This window comes from Lithobates pipiens, unplaced genomic scaffold, assembly GCF_037356315.1.
Source record: "Lithobates pipiens isolate NorthernLeopardFrog02 unplaced genomic scaffold, aLitPip1_a1.2 Scaffold_37, whole genome shotgun sequence".
Classification (NCBI taxonomy): domain Eukaryota; kingdom Metazoa; phylum Chordata; class Amphibia; order Anura; family Ranidae; genus Lithobates; species Lithobates pipiens.
The window spans coordinates 4,822,314-4,839,770 of record NW_027507825.1 but is presented as its reverse complement, the minus strand read 5'-3'; the positions used below and the strand labels follow the sequence as shown (position 1 = coordinate 4,839,770).

Genomic DNA, 17,457 nt, shown 5'->3' with positions numbered 1-17,457 from the left:
TGACGTGTCCTATATTAGGAGGGTGGGGCCACCCGTCACCTGACCCCGCCCCCTCTGACGCTGATGAAGCCATGGGGTTCCCCAGTGACGTATGGGTGACCCCGCTCCCCTCTGATGTAACGCACCTCCCCCCGCCTTCCTAATATAAGAAACGTCAGCGCTGGGATCCCCAAAGTGTCTCCGCAGTGGAGACAGAAGACGGATGCATGTATGGACAGCGCTGGACTGAAAATCACCCATCGCTGGATCAGATCAGCCATCGCTGGACCCCAGAGAGATGATCATCCGTCACTGGATAGCAAGAGTGGATTACCACCGCTGGAATCTTTTTTTTTATTTTTCTTATTTTTAATAAAGGAATTTTTCAAAAGTGTGTTTGTCTTATTTAACCATTTTTACACTTTCTTTGTGAAATGGTAGGGGTACTTTTGTACCCCCTTACCATTTCAAATGGGGGGCCGGGATCTGGGGGTCCCCTTGTTAAAGGGGGCTTCCAGATTCTGATAAGTCCCCCACCAGCAGACCCCGACAACCACCGGCCAGGGTTGTGGGGATGAGGCCCTTCTCCACATCAACATGGGGACATGGTGCTTTGAGGGGTCACAGACCCCCAAAGCATCCTCCCAATGTTGAGGGCATGTGGCCTGGTACGGTTCAGGAGGGGGGTCGCTCTCTCGTCCCCCCTCTTTTCCTGTGGCCTGCCAGGTTGCGTGCTCGGATAAAGGGTCTGGTATGGATATTTAGGGGGACCCCCACGTCATTTTTTTTTTTTGACACGGGGTTCCCCTTAATATCCATACCAGACCTGAAGGGCCTGGTAATTGAATTTAGGGGAACCCCCACGCTTTTTATTTATTTATTTATTTTTTTATCAATTAATGAATTGTTGGCTAATACAGAGAACACTCATTGAGTGTTCTCTGTATTAGCCCCTGTACACACGGTCGGAAATTCCGACGGAATATGTCCTATCGGACAGTTTTTTCGGATATTCCGACTGTGTGTGGTCTCCATCGGACTGTTTCCGTTGGAATATCCGACGGACCAACTTTTCCAACTTGCCGGTAAAATTTTCTGACAAAATGCTCCGATCGGACATACTCAGATCATGTCCGACGGACAAAGTGCCATGCATGCTCAGATCAAATTCCTAGACCAAAGCTATTGGCTACTAGCCTGAACGTAGTCCCGTCGTAACGAAATAACGTCATCACGTTATGTACAATCGGATTTTCCGACAACTTTGTCTGACCGTGTATATGCAAACAGTTTTGGACAAAATCCGTCAGACAAAATCCAACGGATTTGGTTGTCAGAATGTCCGACAGTGTGTACAAGGGCTTACGGGAGCCGACAATGGAAAGTGATTTTAAAAGACTTTTTTTCCTTGCAAAATGACACTTTGTGCAGGGACAGTTCTAAGCACGGGAAACATGCGCCCCTTCACAGGCATACTATAGACACCCCCCAGGTATGAAATTTGAATCACTGCTCCTGAAAAAACAGCCATTTTTAAAACTTTTTTTTGCATTGATCCATGTCCCCTGGGGCAGGACCCGGGTCCCCAAACACTTTTTACGACAGTAACTTGCATATTAGCCTTTAAAATTAGCACTTTAGATTCCTCCCATAGACTTGTACAGGGTGTTCCGGCTTTTCGAATTTGCCGCGAACAGCCCAAATTGTTCACTGTTCGCTGAACAGGCGAACAGGCAATGTTCGAGTCGAACATGAGTTTGACTCGAACTCGAAGCTCATCCCTACTCCTTATATATTTTATATTCATGTTTTAATTTATATTATTAAATAACTTTCCATTTTCTGTGCTCTTAGTGTGTTATGTTATACCACCTTTTACACTTTCTAGTTTACTCCAGTGTTCCATATATATGTGTCCTTATGCGAAAAAAAAAAACCCAGAGGAGGTGAGGGGGATAAAATAATTTAAGGGAGGAAGAACTACCGTTGTGGGTGTAGCCTACCCCTGCCATCACTATCCATCATGCAAACGTATCTTTAAATATAGTTGCTTTTTTGCATATCTATAATTAAAAACAATAAGAATTACAAGTTGTGGATCACCCCTTATCACTTCCTTTTCTCCCTTTCCTTTTTAACTTACTCTATTTTTGGCAATTATTTTTTTTTTCTATTTCTTGGGCGTATTTTCCCCATTCTTTCCATATTATATCAAATTTATCTTGTTTATTTCCGTTCTTATATACCCATCTTACCGCTTCCCTTATTTCATCTACTTCCTTTTTCCATTCTTCCAGTGTTGGGACAGTGACTTGTTTCCAATGTCTGGGTACTAATCTCTTTGCCGCGTTTAGTAAATGTGGGATTACACTATTTTTATATGCCTTTCTGGTTTCCATAGCCCCGTGGAACAGAAAATGCCACGGCACCAATTCTATTTGTTCCTTTGACATCCTCTTGACCCACAGGGCTATTTCCTCTCAAAATATCTTTATCCTGGGACAAGTCCACCAGCTATGAAGAAAAGTACCCTTCTCTCCGCATCCTTTCCAACATTGATTATCTGCAGTTGGGTATATTTGTGCTAGTAGTGCCGGAGTTCTGTACCATCTAGTCAAGAATTTGTATGACATCTCCTGAATGGATGAACTTATTGATAAGGAATATGTTACTTCTATTACATTTTTTATTTGTGAGGTTGTGAAAGTACATTCCAGTTCTTTTTCCCATTCCTTAATGTAATAAAGGTATTGTGCCTTTATCCTCACCCCTAATAAGTTCATACATTTGAGATAATAGATGGTTAGGTCTTGACATCTTTCTGCACATTTTCTCAAATGTAGTTAGGGTGTCCTGGGATCTAACTTGCAGTTCTATTCTCTTAAAGAAAATTTTCATTTGGTTATACCTCCATCCTGCCATTTTCATACTTCCCTGTTCTAATTCTAGTTTTTGAGGCATAAGAACCCCCTGCGGGGCATATCTTAGGCACGTAGTGTTCCCCTCTAATTCCCATGGGCCCAGGGCTTCCTTCTCCTCCCCGGGAGGAAACCATGGATACCCTCCTAATGGTGCAGGTGGGGATATTCTTGGGGCGCATTTGCCTGTTTTGTTCAGTCTATCCCACACTGCCAGTGTGTTCCGCATTACCGGGGATGTCCATTTGGAAAACTCCATTTAAAACTACTCGTGGCTATAATGAATTGTCGGTCCCGGTAATACAGATAAAAGAAGTAATTGAAAAAAATGACATGGGATCCCCCAGTCCATTACCAGTCCCTTTGGATCTAGTATGAATTTTAAGGGGAACCCCAAAGCAAAACAAAAAAAAAATTGCATGGGGTCCCCCCAAATTCCATACAAGGCCCTTCGGGTCTGGTATGGATATTAAGGGGAACCCTGGTGCCATTTTTTTTTAAATGGCTTGGAGGTCCTCCTCGAAATCCATACCAGACCCTTAACCGAGCACGCAACCTGGCAGGCCACAGGAAAAGAGGGGGGATGAGAGAGCACTCCCCTCCTGAACCATACCAGGTCACATGCCCTCAACATGGGGAGGGTGCTTTGGGGTAGCCCCCCAAAGCACCTTGTCCCCATGTTGATGGTGACAAGGGCCTCAACCCCACAACCCTTGCCCAGTGGTTGTGGGGGTCTGTGGGCAGGGGGCTTATTGGAATCTGGAAGCCCCCTTTAACAAGGGGACCCCCAGATCCCAGCCTCCCCCCGTTTGAAATGGTAACAGGGTACAAATTACTTTTTTCTTTAGAAATGTCATTTTGTGCAGGGACTGTTCTAAACATGGGAAACATGCGCCACTTTACAGGCATACTATAGACAGCCCCCAGGTACGGGATGGTTTTCTTATCAGCAGAGAATATCAGATAACAAGGAAGTATGGAGGAGATCCCTCAAGACTGAATAGCAGATGTGCATCACAATAGCAAAGTGGTTATTACTTCCACCTGACAGCACTGGGGTCATCAGTTTGAATCCCAACCACGGCACTACCTGCCTGGAGGTTGTATGTTCTCCCTGTGCCTGTGAGGGTTTCCTCCCACACCCCAAAAGACATGCTGGGAGGTAATTGGTCCTATTATGTGTATGAATGCGAGTTAGGGATGTTAGATTGTAAGCTCCTTAAAGGCAGGGACTGATATGAATGTACAATATGTGTAAAGTGCTATATACATTTTTGGCGATATATAAATACTTGTAATAAATATTAAATAAAATGGTCAACAGGAAGGTCATAAGAGGCTCTGATTGGTGATTGTAGTAATTTCAGATTCCCCAGTGTATGACCTCCTATAATCTCATCTATTTTAGTTACCAGACAAAACAGAATATCAGGTTTTATGAAACAATTATTTCATCGCTAATAGAGTGATAAAATTCAAGAATTACCCAACATTCCAGGATTAGCTGTTTACTGAGACAAAAAGGAGAACAATATAATTACATTATATTAATAATTACATTATATTATTATTATTTATTATCATATTTATATATTATTATGTGGTTTAGATATAAAACTGTCCCAGAATATTATTGTCTCAGTCAGTCCTGTTATACTCACAGTAATTCCTCTATCCGGCTTGTTGTCAGAGCTTCCATCAGATCCCTGAAATGAGGACCCTCCAGATTGTTCCCATCCAGGTTCAGTGTCCTCAGTGTCCGGTTATTTCTTATTCCAAATGCCAGGTGGGGGCAGGAACTGTCTGTCAGGGTATTATTATCCAATCTGTAGAATAGAAGAATGTTACCAGAAGAAAATGAATTTCTCCCCCAGGAATGACTGTAAGTATTCTCTACATGAATGGAACTAATTTCTCTTTATTGGAATCATTTATATCAGATAATTTTTATAAAATTCCAGAAAGTAGAACTGGGGACAAAGAGAAGGCATTTTTATCAACCAGTTCCCTACCGCCGTATTGTGACGGCGACAGGAACCATTCCTCCCCCAAGTAGGCATCATATGACATCCTCGGCTTCCCAGCATTGTGGAGAGGGCGCTCGCTGCATCACTGGGGACACGATGCGTGTGCCCAGTGGCCGTGATCTCTGCAGGGCACCGATGATTGCCCAGTAACAGACCCGGGATGTGGATCTGCCCACAGATCCACGTCCTGTCAGGGGAGAGGAGAACTGATCGTATGTTCCTTGTACAGAGGAACACCGATCGGTCTCCTCCTCTCATCAGTCCCCCCCCCCACAGTTAGAATCACTCCCTAGGACACACATTTAACCCCTGCAGCACCCCTAGTGTTAACCCCTTCCCTGTCAGTCACATTTATACAGTACTAAATGCATTTTTTATAGCACCGATCGCTTTATAAATGTGAATGGTCCCAAAAAAGTGTCAAAAGTCTGCCGTCAAAATGTCGGCCGCAATGTCACAGGATAAAAATAGCAGATCGCTGACATTGGTAGTAAAAAAATAAATAAATAATACAAATGACAAATCCATCCCCTATTTTGAAGACGCTTTAACTTTTGCGCAAACCACTCAATATACGCTTATTGGGATTTTTTTTAACCAAAAGTATGTAGAATACATATCGGCCCAAACTGAGGAAAAAAACTTGTTTTTTTTTAAAAATGGGATATTTATTATAACAAAAATTAATAAATATTGTGTTTTGTTAAAAATTGTCGCTATTTTTTTGTTCACAAAAATAAAAAACTCAAAGGTGATCAAATGCCACCAAAATAAAGCTCTAGTTGTGGGGGAAAAAACCATCAAACATCACATGACCACGCAATTGTCTTTCAATGTGTGACAGCGCTGAAAGCTGAAAATTGGCCTGAGCAGGAAGGGGGTGAAAAGGACCAGTAGTGAAGTGGTTAAATAATTTCTTCAGCTCTGTGTATACAAAGGAGCATGGGGGATGGGCTCATGTCTATAATGGGGAGGGTAGTGACATAGCCCCAAATGATCCACAATGGCTCATAAGAGATCTGGTCCAGAAATATTTAGACAGAATAAAGGTGGATAAAGCACCTGGACCAGATGGCATCCACCCAGGTGTCCTAAACGAATTGAGCTCTGTCATTTCACAGCCATTGTTTCTAATTTTCAGGGACTATTTAATGACTTTAATAGTTCAACTGGATTGGAGTAGGGCCTATGTGGTGTCTATATTTTAACTACTTAACAACCGGCCCATAGCCGAATGACGGCTACAGGGAGGTTGGTTAACTCTGGGAGGCCGTCATATGACGTCCTCCCAAAATTCCGCTCTCGCGCGCCCCCTGGGGTGCGCACTCGAGAGCAGAATCCATGACCGCCGGGTCCACTGTAAACGGCCGCTCATCGCGGCCCTTTACCACGTGATCGCCCTGTCAAATGACGGAGTGATCACTTGTAAACAAACCGCCGTCATGTTATGACACCGGTTCCTCCCTCCCCTCTCTGTACCGATCGGTACAGCGGAGGGCGAAGAGATCGGTGTCAGCAGCGATGTGGGCTGCATCTGCAGTGCCCACATCGCTGCTCACCGAAATGTAACCCCTCAATTCCCTGCCAATACTCTGCAATACCCAGCAATACTCTGTAATGCCAGCTAATACTCTGCAATACCCACCAATACTCTGCAATGCCAACTAATACTCTGCAATACCAGCCAGTACTCTGCAATGACAGCTAATACTCTGCAATACCCACCAATACGCCAATACTCTGCAATACCCGCTAATACTCTGCAATACCCGCTAATACTCTGCAATACTCTGCAATACCCGCTAATACTCTGCAATACCCGCTAATACTCTGCAATACTCTGCAATACCCACCAATGCTCTGCAATACCCACCAATACTCTGCAATACCAGCTAATACTCTGCAGTACCCTCCAATACTCTGCAGTACCTGCCAATACTCTGCAGTACAATTCCAGCCAATACTCTGCAATACCCTGCCAATACTCTGCAATACCCTGCCATAAATTGCCATACCCGGAGATACCCAGCCATACTCGGAGATACCCAGCCATACTTAGTGAAACCCTGCAATACCCAGCCATAGACGCCCCCCCCCCCCCCCGCCGCCCTCCGGTGCTTCTACAAACTCGCCAATAAAATCAAAGCCAGAATCTTTTTTTTTTTTTTTTTTTAGTTCAGGCTACCCAGCTTAGAGGTGAGATGTGGGGTCTTATTGACCCCTTATCTCACTGTAAAGAGGACCTGTCATGCCATATTCCTATTACAAGGGATGTTTACATTCCTTGTAATAGGAATAAAAGTGATCAAAAAATTTATTTTTGGGGAAAAAAATGTCAAACAAAAATAAATAAAGTAAAATGAACAATAAGATTTTTTTTTTTTAAAGCGCCGCTGTCCCCATGTGCTCGCATGCAGAAGCGAACGCATACGTAAGTCCCGCCCACATATGAAAACGGTGTTCAAACCACACATGTGAGGTATCGCTGCGAACGTTAGAGCGAGAGCAATAATTCTAGCCCTAAACCTCCTCTGTAACTCAAAACATGTTACCAGTAAAAAAAATTTAAGCGTCACCTATGGGGATTTTTAAGTAGCGACGTTTGGCGCCATTCCACAAGCATGTGCAATTTTGAAGAGTGACATGTTAGGTATCTATTTACTCGGCGTAACTTCATCTTTCATATTATGCAAAAATTGGGCTAACTTTACTGTGTTTTTTTAAAGCACAAAATTATTTTTTTCCCAAAAAAAGCATTCGAAAAATTGCTGCGCAAATACCGTGCGAGATAAAAAGTTGCAACAACCACCATTGTATTCTCCAGGGTGTTTGCTAAAAAAACTTATATAATGTTTTGGGATTCTATGTAATTTTCTAGCAAATAAATGATGATTTTTACATGTAGGAGAGAAATGTCAGAATTGTCCTGGGTGCTCCAGAACGCCTGATGGCGCTCCCTGCATGTTGGGCCTCTGTATGTGGCCACACTGTGTAAAAGTCTCACACATGTGGTATCGCCATACTCGGGAGTAATAGCAGAATGTGTTTTGGGGTGTAATTTGTGGTATGCATATGCTGTGTGTGAGAAATAAACTGATAATATGACAATTTTGTGAAAAAAAGTAAAAAAAATCTTGATTTTGCAAAGAATTGTGGGAAAAAATGACAACTTCAAAAAACTCATCATGCCTCTTACTAAATACCTTGGAATGTCTTCTTTCCAAAAAGGGGTCATTTGTGAGGTATTTGTACTTTTCTGGCATGTTAGGGTCTCAAGAATTGAAATAGGCCGTCAGTACTTCAGGTGTGATCAATTTTCAGATATTGGCACCATAGCTTGTGGACTCTATAACTTTCACAAAGACCAAATAATATCCACCAATTTGTACTTATTTTTACCAAAGATATGTAGTAGTATAAATTTTGGCCAAAATTTATGAAGAAAAAATTACTAATCTGCTAAATGTTATAACAAAAATGAAAAAAAAATCATTTTTTTACTGAATTTTCGGGCTTTTTTCTTTTATAGCACAACAAATAAAAAAAGAGCAGTGATTAAATACCACCAAAAGAAAGCTCCATTTGTGTGAAAAAAGGACAAAAATTTCATATAGGTCCAGTGTTGCATGACTGAGTAATTGTCATTCAAAATGTGAGAGCACCGAAAGCTGAAAATTGGCCTGGTTATTAAGGGTGTTTAAGTGCCCGGTGGTCAAGTGGTTAACCACTTCAGCCCCAGAAAATTTTACTCCATTCCTGACCAGAGCACTTTTTACAATTTGGCACTGGGCTGCTTTAACTAGTAATTGTGCGGTCATGCAATGATGTACCCATACAAAATTTTCGTCCTTTTTTTTACCACAACCAGAACTTTCTTTTGGTGGTATTTGATCACCTCTGCATTTTTTATTTTTGCTATATATACAAAAAAAGACTGAAAATTTTGAAAAGAAAAAATAATATTTTCTACTTTTTGTTATATAAAAAATACAATAAACAAAATGTTAGCCATACATTTAGGCCAAAATGTATTCAGCCACATGTCTTGTGTAAAAATAAATAAATCAATACGCGTATATTTGTTGGTTTGCACAAAAGTTATAGCGTCTACAAACTAGGGTAAATTTTCTGGAATTTATGAACAGTCTGGACTTAAAGGGGAACCCCAACGCCGAAAAAAATCAGCGTGGGGGTCCCCCCAGGTCCACATCAGACCCTTGTCCGAGCACGCTACCTGGCCAGCCAGAAAAGGGGGGACGATCGAGCGCCCCCCCCTCCTGAGCCGTACCAGGCCACGTGCCCTCAACATGGGGGGTGCCTTGGGGAAGGGGGAGCCGCGCGGCTCCCCACCCCAAAGCACCTTGTCCTCATGTTGATGAGGACAAGGGCCTCTTCTCGACAACCCTGGCCGTTGGTTGTCGGGGTCTGCGGGCGGGGGGCTTATCAGAATCCGGGAGCCCCCTTTAATAAGGGGGCCCCCGGATACCGGCCCCCCACCCTATGTGAATGAGTATGGGGTACAATGTACCCCTACCCATTCACCTGTAAAATAAAGTACAAAAAAAACACAACACACAAGATAAAATAGTTTATTGCACAGCTCCGGGGGTCTTCCGTCTTTGGGGGTCTTCTCGCCGGACTCCTCCGCTATCTTCTTGTAGCTCTTTTGCTAGCGGAGGAGCCCGGCTTTCTTCCTCGCCGCCGGCCTCTTCTTCCGACTTCGGGGGTCTTGTCCCCCTCTTCGGTTCTTCTGCCGGGCCACCGTGCCTTCTTCTAGCTCTTTTACAGGCGGTGGCCCGGTCTTCTGTCGCCGCCGCCTTCCATTCTTCTCTTCTTCTCTTCTTCTTCTTCGTCTGATGTGGACCTGGGGGGACCCCCACGCTGATTTTTTTCGGCGTTGGGGTTCCCCTTTAAGTCCATACCAGGCGGCGGGCCAGCGTCGTATCCTTCGCGGGCCCCGCCTACCTGGAGAGGCGCTCGAAATGAGTGGACTTTCCTCCGCGTGTGTGGGCGAGTCCGTTCATTTCAAAAGTAGGGCGGATAGTACGGCGGACTTAGTATGCCGTATTAGTCCGCTGAAAAAGTGCCGTGTGTGGGCAAGTAGCCCGTTCGGAAAGTCTGACGGACAGTTTGGCGGGAAGTCCGCCAGACTAAGTACATCGGAAAGACCGCTACGTGTGTACGCGGCTTCAGAATTCTCCATTGTTCACTGTGTGTATGATGAAAACATCACCTTTGAACATGTAAAAGTGATGGTCTTAGGTCTCTTTCTCCTCCTGCCCAAACTTGTTTCCTCCTGAACAAACTTGTAGTTACTTAGAGTCATGCCACATCTTCTTCTATTGAGTAATAGGGACCCACGCGGAATAAACCACTATACATACTCTGGTTGCTCTCCTCTACTAGGTCTGAGGCCTGCAGTACCTCTCCCCGGAGGCCTAGTAATTTAAAAGTATGTCTATAGATGGTGGATTACTGATCCCAGTCAGCCCAACTTGCAAATCCTGTGCCCTCAGGCCACATCGATTTGACACAGATCCCCACAGTCTCTTTTTTGATCCAGGACTTCCCATTATTCACTGTGTGTATGATGAAGATTCAGCTAATGACCATGTAGAAGCAGAGTTTCCTCACAGGCTTCCTGGCACATCCAGCCCTCCACTGTGGTAACACTCACCAACCTTCCACAGCTCTGAGTCCTTGGCCGAATTTGGCTGGACCATGCGTTCTGACAGCTTCACCTGCCCCTCTGCCCCAGGAGTTCCTTACCACCAATTGTGTGGTGGTAAAGACAATGCCAATGACTGCGTAGAGGAAAGTTCCCTCACAGCTCTCTCTGGACCTTCTCCTGCAATCGGTACACCCCCCCCCCCCAGATGAGGATGTCCTCCTGCTGCTGCCTAACATTCCATTCCTCACTTCACCCAGCCAACGTCTAAGGCTATATATGAGGCCTACCCCCTGCCAATACCAACTGGGGATTGATCAGAGCTCACACATACAATAATCTGCCTGCCACTCCAGTTTCAGGCCCAGCACCTCTTCTAGAATATTCTCCCTAGAAGCAGGGGAGGCGCCTCAGAACTGGAGTGCAGGTGGTCACACCAACTGCTACTCTGACCACTCCCAGCCCCAGATCAAAACAGACAGGCCTAGCTTGCAGCATAGGCCTGCTTAAATTTGCCTGTGCTATAAACCCTAGTAAACTAACCCTTAAACCTACCTATTGTTAGAGGGTGCTACATTAAAATCACTTTTCCCGAAAAAACTACAGTTTTTAAAACTTTTTGCATTGATACGAGTCCCCTGTTGCAGGACCCGGGTCCCCAAACACTTTTTATGACAATAACTTGCATATAAGCCTTTAAAATCATCCTTATTTTTTACCTTAATACAGGGAATTGCTTTTACTTTACAGTCACTTTGAGTATTATCTGATGTATTCACATAAATAGATATGTACATATCTGCATATCATAGAAAACAAATCACACCAATAACTAATAATTTAATACAACATGGTGATTAATAATATTTATTACTTACCTCAGACTCTTCATGTTGTGTAGAGCTGGTATAATTTTCTTCAATCCTTCATCCTGAATGTTACATGAATATAGATTTACTTCTCCTGTCTCTTTGAGGGATTGAAGGATAAAAGACAGCACAGAGCAGTCCAGAGGGCTGAGGGGGACATTAGAAAATCCAACGTTATTTGACCCAATACATTGTGACACCAGAGCCTTATTCCTGCTCTCATGGAGATAATAGAATTCATTAAGAAGCTCTCTGTTGAATGCCTGGGTTTTGTCAGGTACTTTTTCTGCAATTTTCTTTTGGATCCAGGAGATGACATATCTGGCGGCCGGAGAAGACAATTCTCTGACATGAGACTTTAACATGGATCTAGTAGAAGAGTCTGAGAGACCGCAGAGAAAACAAAGGAGTATTTCAGCACGGCCGTCTTTGTGAGATTCTGCCTCATCAAGTGTTTTCCGTAATCTGTCAGGATTATAGGCAATAAAATGAACTAAAGCAGCAAAAAACTCCTGAAGAGTGAGATGTAAGAAGGTGTAATCCACATCAGGAGGCCGACCAGATTCCATCATGAAACATGAAAAGAGATGATTATCATTTCTCACACGGAATGACTCCAGATGACGATCATCAAATACGATCATGTGATTCATGACTCCATGTTCTGCCATCCACCCAATAGATGTCAGCAGTTCCCGGGCAGTGGGGTCGCCATCTTTATTCTGGCAGTGGTTGGTCAGAATGTTGGAGACAAATGTCACAAAGAGTTGTGTCACAGTTTTGGGTAATGATGTCATCAGCTGGTCAGTGATTGTTGGTTGGGCTCTGAAGCACATTGATAACACTGTACAGATGATCCAGCAGTATGATGGGATATAACAGAAAGTGTACAGCGTGTCATTCTCCTGCACATAATGAAAAGCCTTCTCTGATAATTCCTTATTTCCAAAGAAATTATTAAAGAAGGTCAGTCTGTCTCCATGGAGAAATCCCATGATCTCAGCTATTCTCTGGAAAACACCGGTATCAACTGATGCCAGTCTGGTTGGGCGGCTGGTTATCAGTACAGAGCAACCCTTAAGAAGACTCTGCCTCACCAAACTGACCACAATCTCCCCAGATATTGTCTTGTTAGCAAAGTGTCTACTTGATTTGAAATCCAGTTGGTGAATACTTTCATCTAACCCATCAAATATGAACAGAAGTCTCTCTGGATCTTGTAAAATATTTCCAATCTGACTCTCCAGATATGGATATTGATGAAGAATCATCTCCTCCAAGCTGACCTTTTCCATTCTATTAAGGTCCCGGAATATGAAGAAGAAGACAAATGAAAATCTCTGGTAGTGTTTTCCGGTCACCCAGTCATTGACAAATTTCTGCATCATTGTGGTCTTCCCTATTCCTGGCACTCCGCTCACCATTACTGCATGTGGTACACATTGGGACTGCTGATTCCAGCGGAAAAGCTTGTTGAGTGAAATGTGTTCCAGTCCAGTCTGTGTTTCCTTCAAGCATTTCTCATATATTACCCCGGTCTGTATTAGCTCATTCTGGGGACGCTGCCTGAACTGATCAGTGGAAACTACAATAAGGTTCACATAACGCTCATTGATGAGGAATCTTTGTGGTTCCAGAGTAGTTCCTGGGGGTCTATGCTCCACTAGAGTCTCAGTCTTCTCCATCAGTTGGTGTTTGTGCTTTTCCTGAATATCTGGGAATAAAATGGAAATATTTTATGGTTATCAGAATGTGACAATATTCTGTTTAGTCTAAGGAAAATTGTAACTTCGTATGTGCTGAGAATGCTGGGTCAAGATTAGTTGTATAAACAAACGGATTGTATTTATTAATTTTTTTACAGGCAGTTATATACCACCAACAGCAACAACCAACCTTGGGGTACTTACAGTCTAAGGCCCCTTTTTGACATGCACACATACATACACTAGGGCCAAATTTTGATTTTTTTTTTTAGGCAGGAGCCAATTAACCACTTTTTGGAGTTTCAGGGGAAATCAGAGGACCCGGAGGAAACCCACACAAGCATAAAAAACTCCTTGCATATAGTGCCCTGGCTGAGATTCACATTGATGATGCCAGTGCTGCAAACAGAATTGCTAACCACTAAGCCACTGTGCTGCTCATTAAATTACATTTGAGATTTAGACATCACATCAACAGTCTTTTGTACCTGAACAATGATATTAAATATCCCCTTCTTATAACAGAAGGTATTTACACATCCTCACCTTCAGTAAATGATACACTGCTCAAATAAATTAAAGGAACACTTTTTAACCAGAGTATAGCATCAAGTCCTTAAACATTATAGCATCAAGTCCTTAAGAACTAAACTCCTGGGATATTGATCTTGTCAGTTAATAGCAGACGGGGTTGTTAATCAGTTTCAGCTTCTTTAGTGTTAATGAAATTACCAAAAGGTGCACTAGATGGGCAACAATGAGACCTGCAAAAAAGGAATGGTTTTACAGGTGGAGGCCACTGGCACTTTTTTCCCTACTCCTCTTTTCTGACAGTTTTTCACTAGTTTTGCATTTGGCTAGGGACAGTGTCACTACTGGTAGCATGAGGTGATATCTGGACCCACAGGCAGTCCAACTTCTCCAGGATGGCACGTCAATACATGACATTGCCAGAAGGTTTGCTATGTCTCCCAGCACAGATTCAAGAGCATGGAGGAGATTCCAGGAGGCAGGCAGTTACTCTAGGAGAGCTGGACAGGGATGTAGAAGGTCCTTAAGCCATCAGCAGGACCGTTATCTGCTCCTTTTTGTAAGTATGAGCACTGCCAGAACTATACAAAATGACCTCCAGCAGGGCACTGCTGTGAATGTCTCTAACAGACTTCATAAGGGCGACCTGAGAGCTAGTGGGCCCTGTGCTCACTGCCCGTCACATGGAGGTCAATTGGCATTTGTCATTGAACACCAGAATTGGCAGGTCCGCCACTGGCACCCTGTGCTTTTCACAGATGAGAGCAAATTCCCCCTGAGCACATTTGACAGATGTGAAAGGGCCTGGAGAAGCCATGGAGAATGTTATGCTGCCTATAACATCTTTCAGCATGACTGGTTTGGTAGTGGGTCAGTGATGGTCTGGGGAGGTACATCCATGGAGGGATGCACAGACCTCTACAGGCTAGACAATGGCACCCTGACTGCCATTAGGTATCGGGATGAAATCCTTGGACCCATTGTCAGACCCTAAGCTGGGTTCCCTGTGTCTTGGGTTCCCCTTGTGGTCTCATGTGGCAAAAGTATGCAGCCAGTTCCTAGAGGATAAAGGAATTGATACCATTAAATGGCCCCCATGCTCGCCTGACCTAAATCCAATAGAACACCTCTGGGTCCATGATGGCTAAGATCTCTATGTTTTCACTAATATAAGGAGCATCAAAGACACATCTAGGAAGCAGGCTGTGATGACCTTTCTTTCTTCCTATCAGAGTGACATCTACGTGTTTCAGGAGTGTGCCCTACCCTTCTGTAGGAGGTACACTCATCTGACTTCCCAGTAGACCCACAGTCCCTCCTACTGGTCTGGAGGGGATAACTGCAAGTTTACAGGGGTAGCAAATCTTGTCAAGAGTGTCCATCTCCTGGTTAAATGTGTCCAGGAGCTAATCTGTGGCTGACTGGTCATAGATGGTTCATGGGCAGGAAAGCCAATTAGGCTCATCAATGTGTATGAGTTCCTGGTGAATAGTGCATGGTTGGGGCTTTTACAGACCCTTCAGTCCCCGCTCTTTACCACTAGTGCAGTAGTTCTCAGTGGCAATTTCAGAGAATAGTCACTCCAGCACGTATGCCAAGCTTGATGCTACATTTAGGATAAACAGGGATCACAGAGGCCTTCTTAAAGGAAAATGTGAGTTCTAAAGGAAATGGAGCCCTGAACTATTCTGCTGTGCTGTTCCAACAAACCTGTGCATTTGTCAGAAACCATGAATCAGACTGAGACAGAAGTACAATTAAATAACACTTGTTTATTGATAAAAATAAAAAGGTAAATAGAAAAAGCGTAGTCAAGCATAGCCAGAGTCCAGTAGCCAGATCGGGTAGTCAGCCAGTCCAAAGTCAGGGATCCGAGGAGAGCAACTGCAAGCAGGATAAGAAGCCAGGAGGGATGTCAGCAAGCCAGTCTTGAAATAAACAGCAGGAGATGGTTCCTTGTGATGTGACCAATGCAAAGGCAAAGGAGAAGTGAGCTGGAAGGCTTTAAATAGGCAGGTCAGACGAGCATCACCGGGAACAGCTGGTAACTGTGGAAAGAGAAGAGAGCTGGCAATTAGCCGACAGCTGAGCAGCCAGTCCAGAGGAGGAAGGGCTAAGCCAGCCCTGACAGTACCCCCCCCCCCATCAATGACCCCTCTCCCTCGAAGGGCCACCAGGCTTGAGGGGAAGCCGTCTATGGTACTCACGGAGGAGGACAGGGACATGTACGCCAGAGCATGAAACCCAGGAGCGTTCCTCCGGACCATACCCCTTCCAATGCACCAGGTACTGTATGCGCCCACGGAACCTACGGAAGTCAACAATGGATTGTACCTCATACTCCTCATGGTTCTCAACCTGAATAGGGTGAGGACATGGCACCGAGGTGGTAAATTGGTTACAGACCAACGGTTTCAATAAGGAGACATGAAACACATTTGAGATGCGCATACTAGGAGGAAGGTCCAACGCGTAAGCTACTGGGTTAATCCTGCGAAGGATACGGAAAGGCCCAATAAACAAAGGTGCAAACTTCAGTGAGGGAACACGAAGCCGGAGGTTGCGACATGACAGCCAGACCCTGTCCCCAACCTGGTAGGAAGGCGCAGGCAGGCGTCTGCGGTCAGCATGGAGTCTGTACCTATCATTAGCATGACGCAAAGCCTCCTGGACTTGTACCCAAGTGGAACGAAGACCACAAAGATGCTCCTCTAACGCAGGAATACTCTGCAGAACAAACGAGTCAGGCAACATGGAAGGTTGGAAACCATAATTCGCCATAAATGGAGACAATCGGGAGGCAGAATTCAAGGCACTGTTGTGAGCAAACTCTGCCCAAGGTAATAGATCAGACCAGTTGTTGTAATGGTCAGAAATATAGCAACGGAAGAATTGCTCCAAGGACTGATTGGCTCGTTCTGCGGCCCCATTAGACTGCGGGTGATACGCAGAAGAGAACGCAAGCTGGATTCCCAACTGTGCACAAAAGGCTCGCCAGAACCGGGAGACAAACTGACTGCCCCTATCCGAGACAATCACCTTGGGTAGCCCATGTAAGCAAAAGATCTCCCGAGCAAAAATGGAAGCCAGTTCCTTAGAGGTGGGCAACTTCTTACGTGGAATACAATGACACATCTTTGAGAACCGGTCAACCACCATAAGGATAACAGTATTGCCTTGGGAGTTGGGCAACTCCACTAGGAAATCCATAGACAGGTGAGTCCATGGCCTCTCTCCATTGGGTATGGGTTGTAGGGGGCCCACTGGAAGGTGTCGGGGAGTCTTACTCTGAGCACACAGGGGACAGGCAGCTATGAAGGGAATAACATCAGCCTGTAGACTAGGCCACCAGAATTGTTGGGAGATGGCCCAAATGAGTTGATTTTTCCCAGGATGGCCAGCTGCCTTGGGAGAATGGTAAGTCTAGAACACTGCAGTAGGGAGACTCTCTGGGACAAAGCAGCGGTCACAAGGTTTATCAGGAGGAGCATGGACCTGAGCAGCAAGAATTTTGTCACCCAAAGGAGAAGTAAGACTGGTGCGAACCATAGCCAAGATAAGATCAGGAGGAATCATAGGAATCAGAACCGACTCCGACTTGGAAGTGGAGGAAAATTGTCATGACAAGGCATCAGCCCTTACATTCTTAGTACCGGGTAAGAATGAGACAATGTAATTAAAGCTTGACAAGAAAAGAGCCCATCGCGCCCTTCTGGGAGAGAGTCGCTTAGCCTCAGACAAGAATGTAAGATTCTTATG

General features: G+C 44.4%; 1 protein-coding gene across 1 annotated transcript in view; it reads right to left on the bottom strand.

Moving 5' to 3' along the window:
- LOC143956606 (NACHT, LRR and PYD domains-containing protein 12-like) overlaps nt 1-17,457 on the bottom strand; it is a 198,475-nt gene that overhangs the window by 136,164 nt on the left and 44,854 nt on the right. The window contains exons 5-6 of the mRNA XM_077466819.1: nt 11,471-13,175; nt 4,559-4,723 (exon numbers count right to left, since the gene is read on the bottom strand). Of these exons, the coding sequence (XP_077322945.1) occupies nt 4,559-4,723; nt 11,471-13,175 (1,870 nt within the window). The remainder of the gene's footprint in view (nt 1-4,558; nt 4,724-11,470; nt 13,176-17,457) is intronic.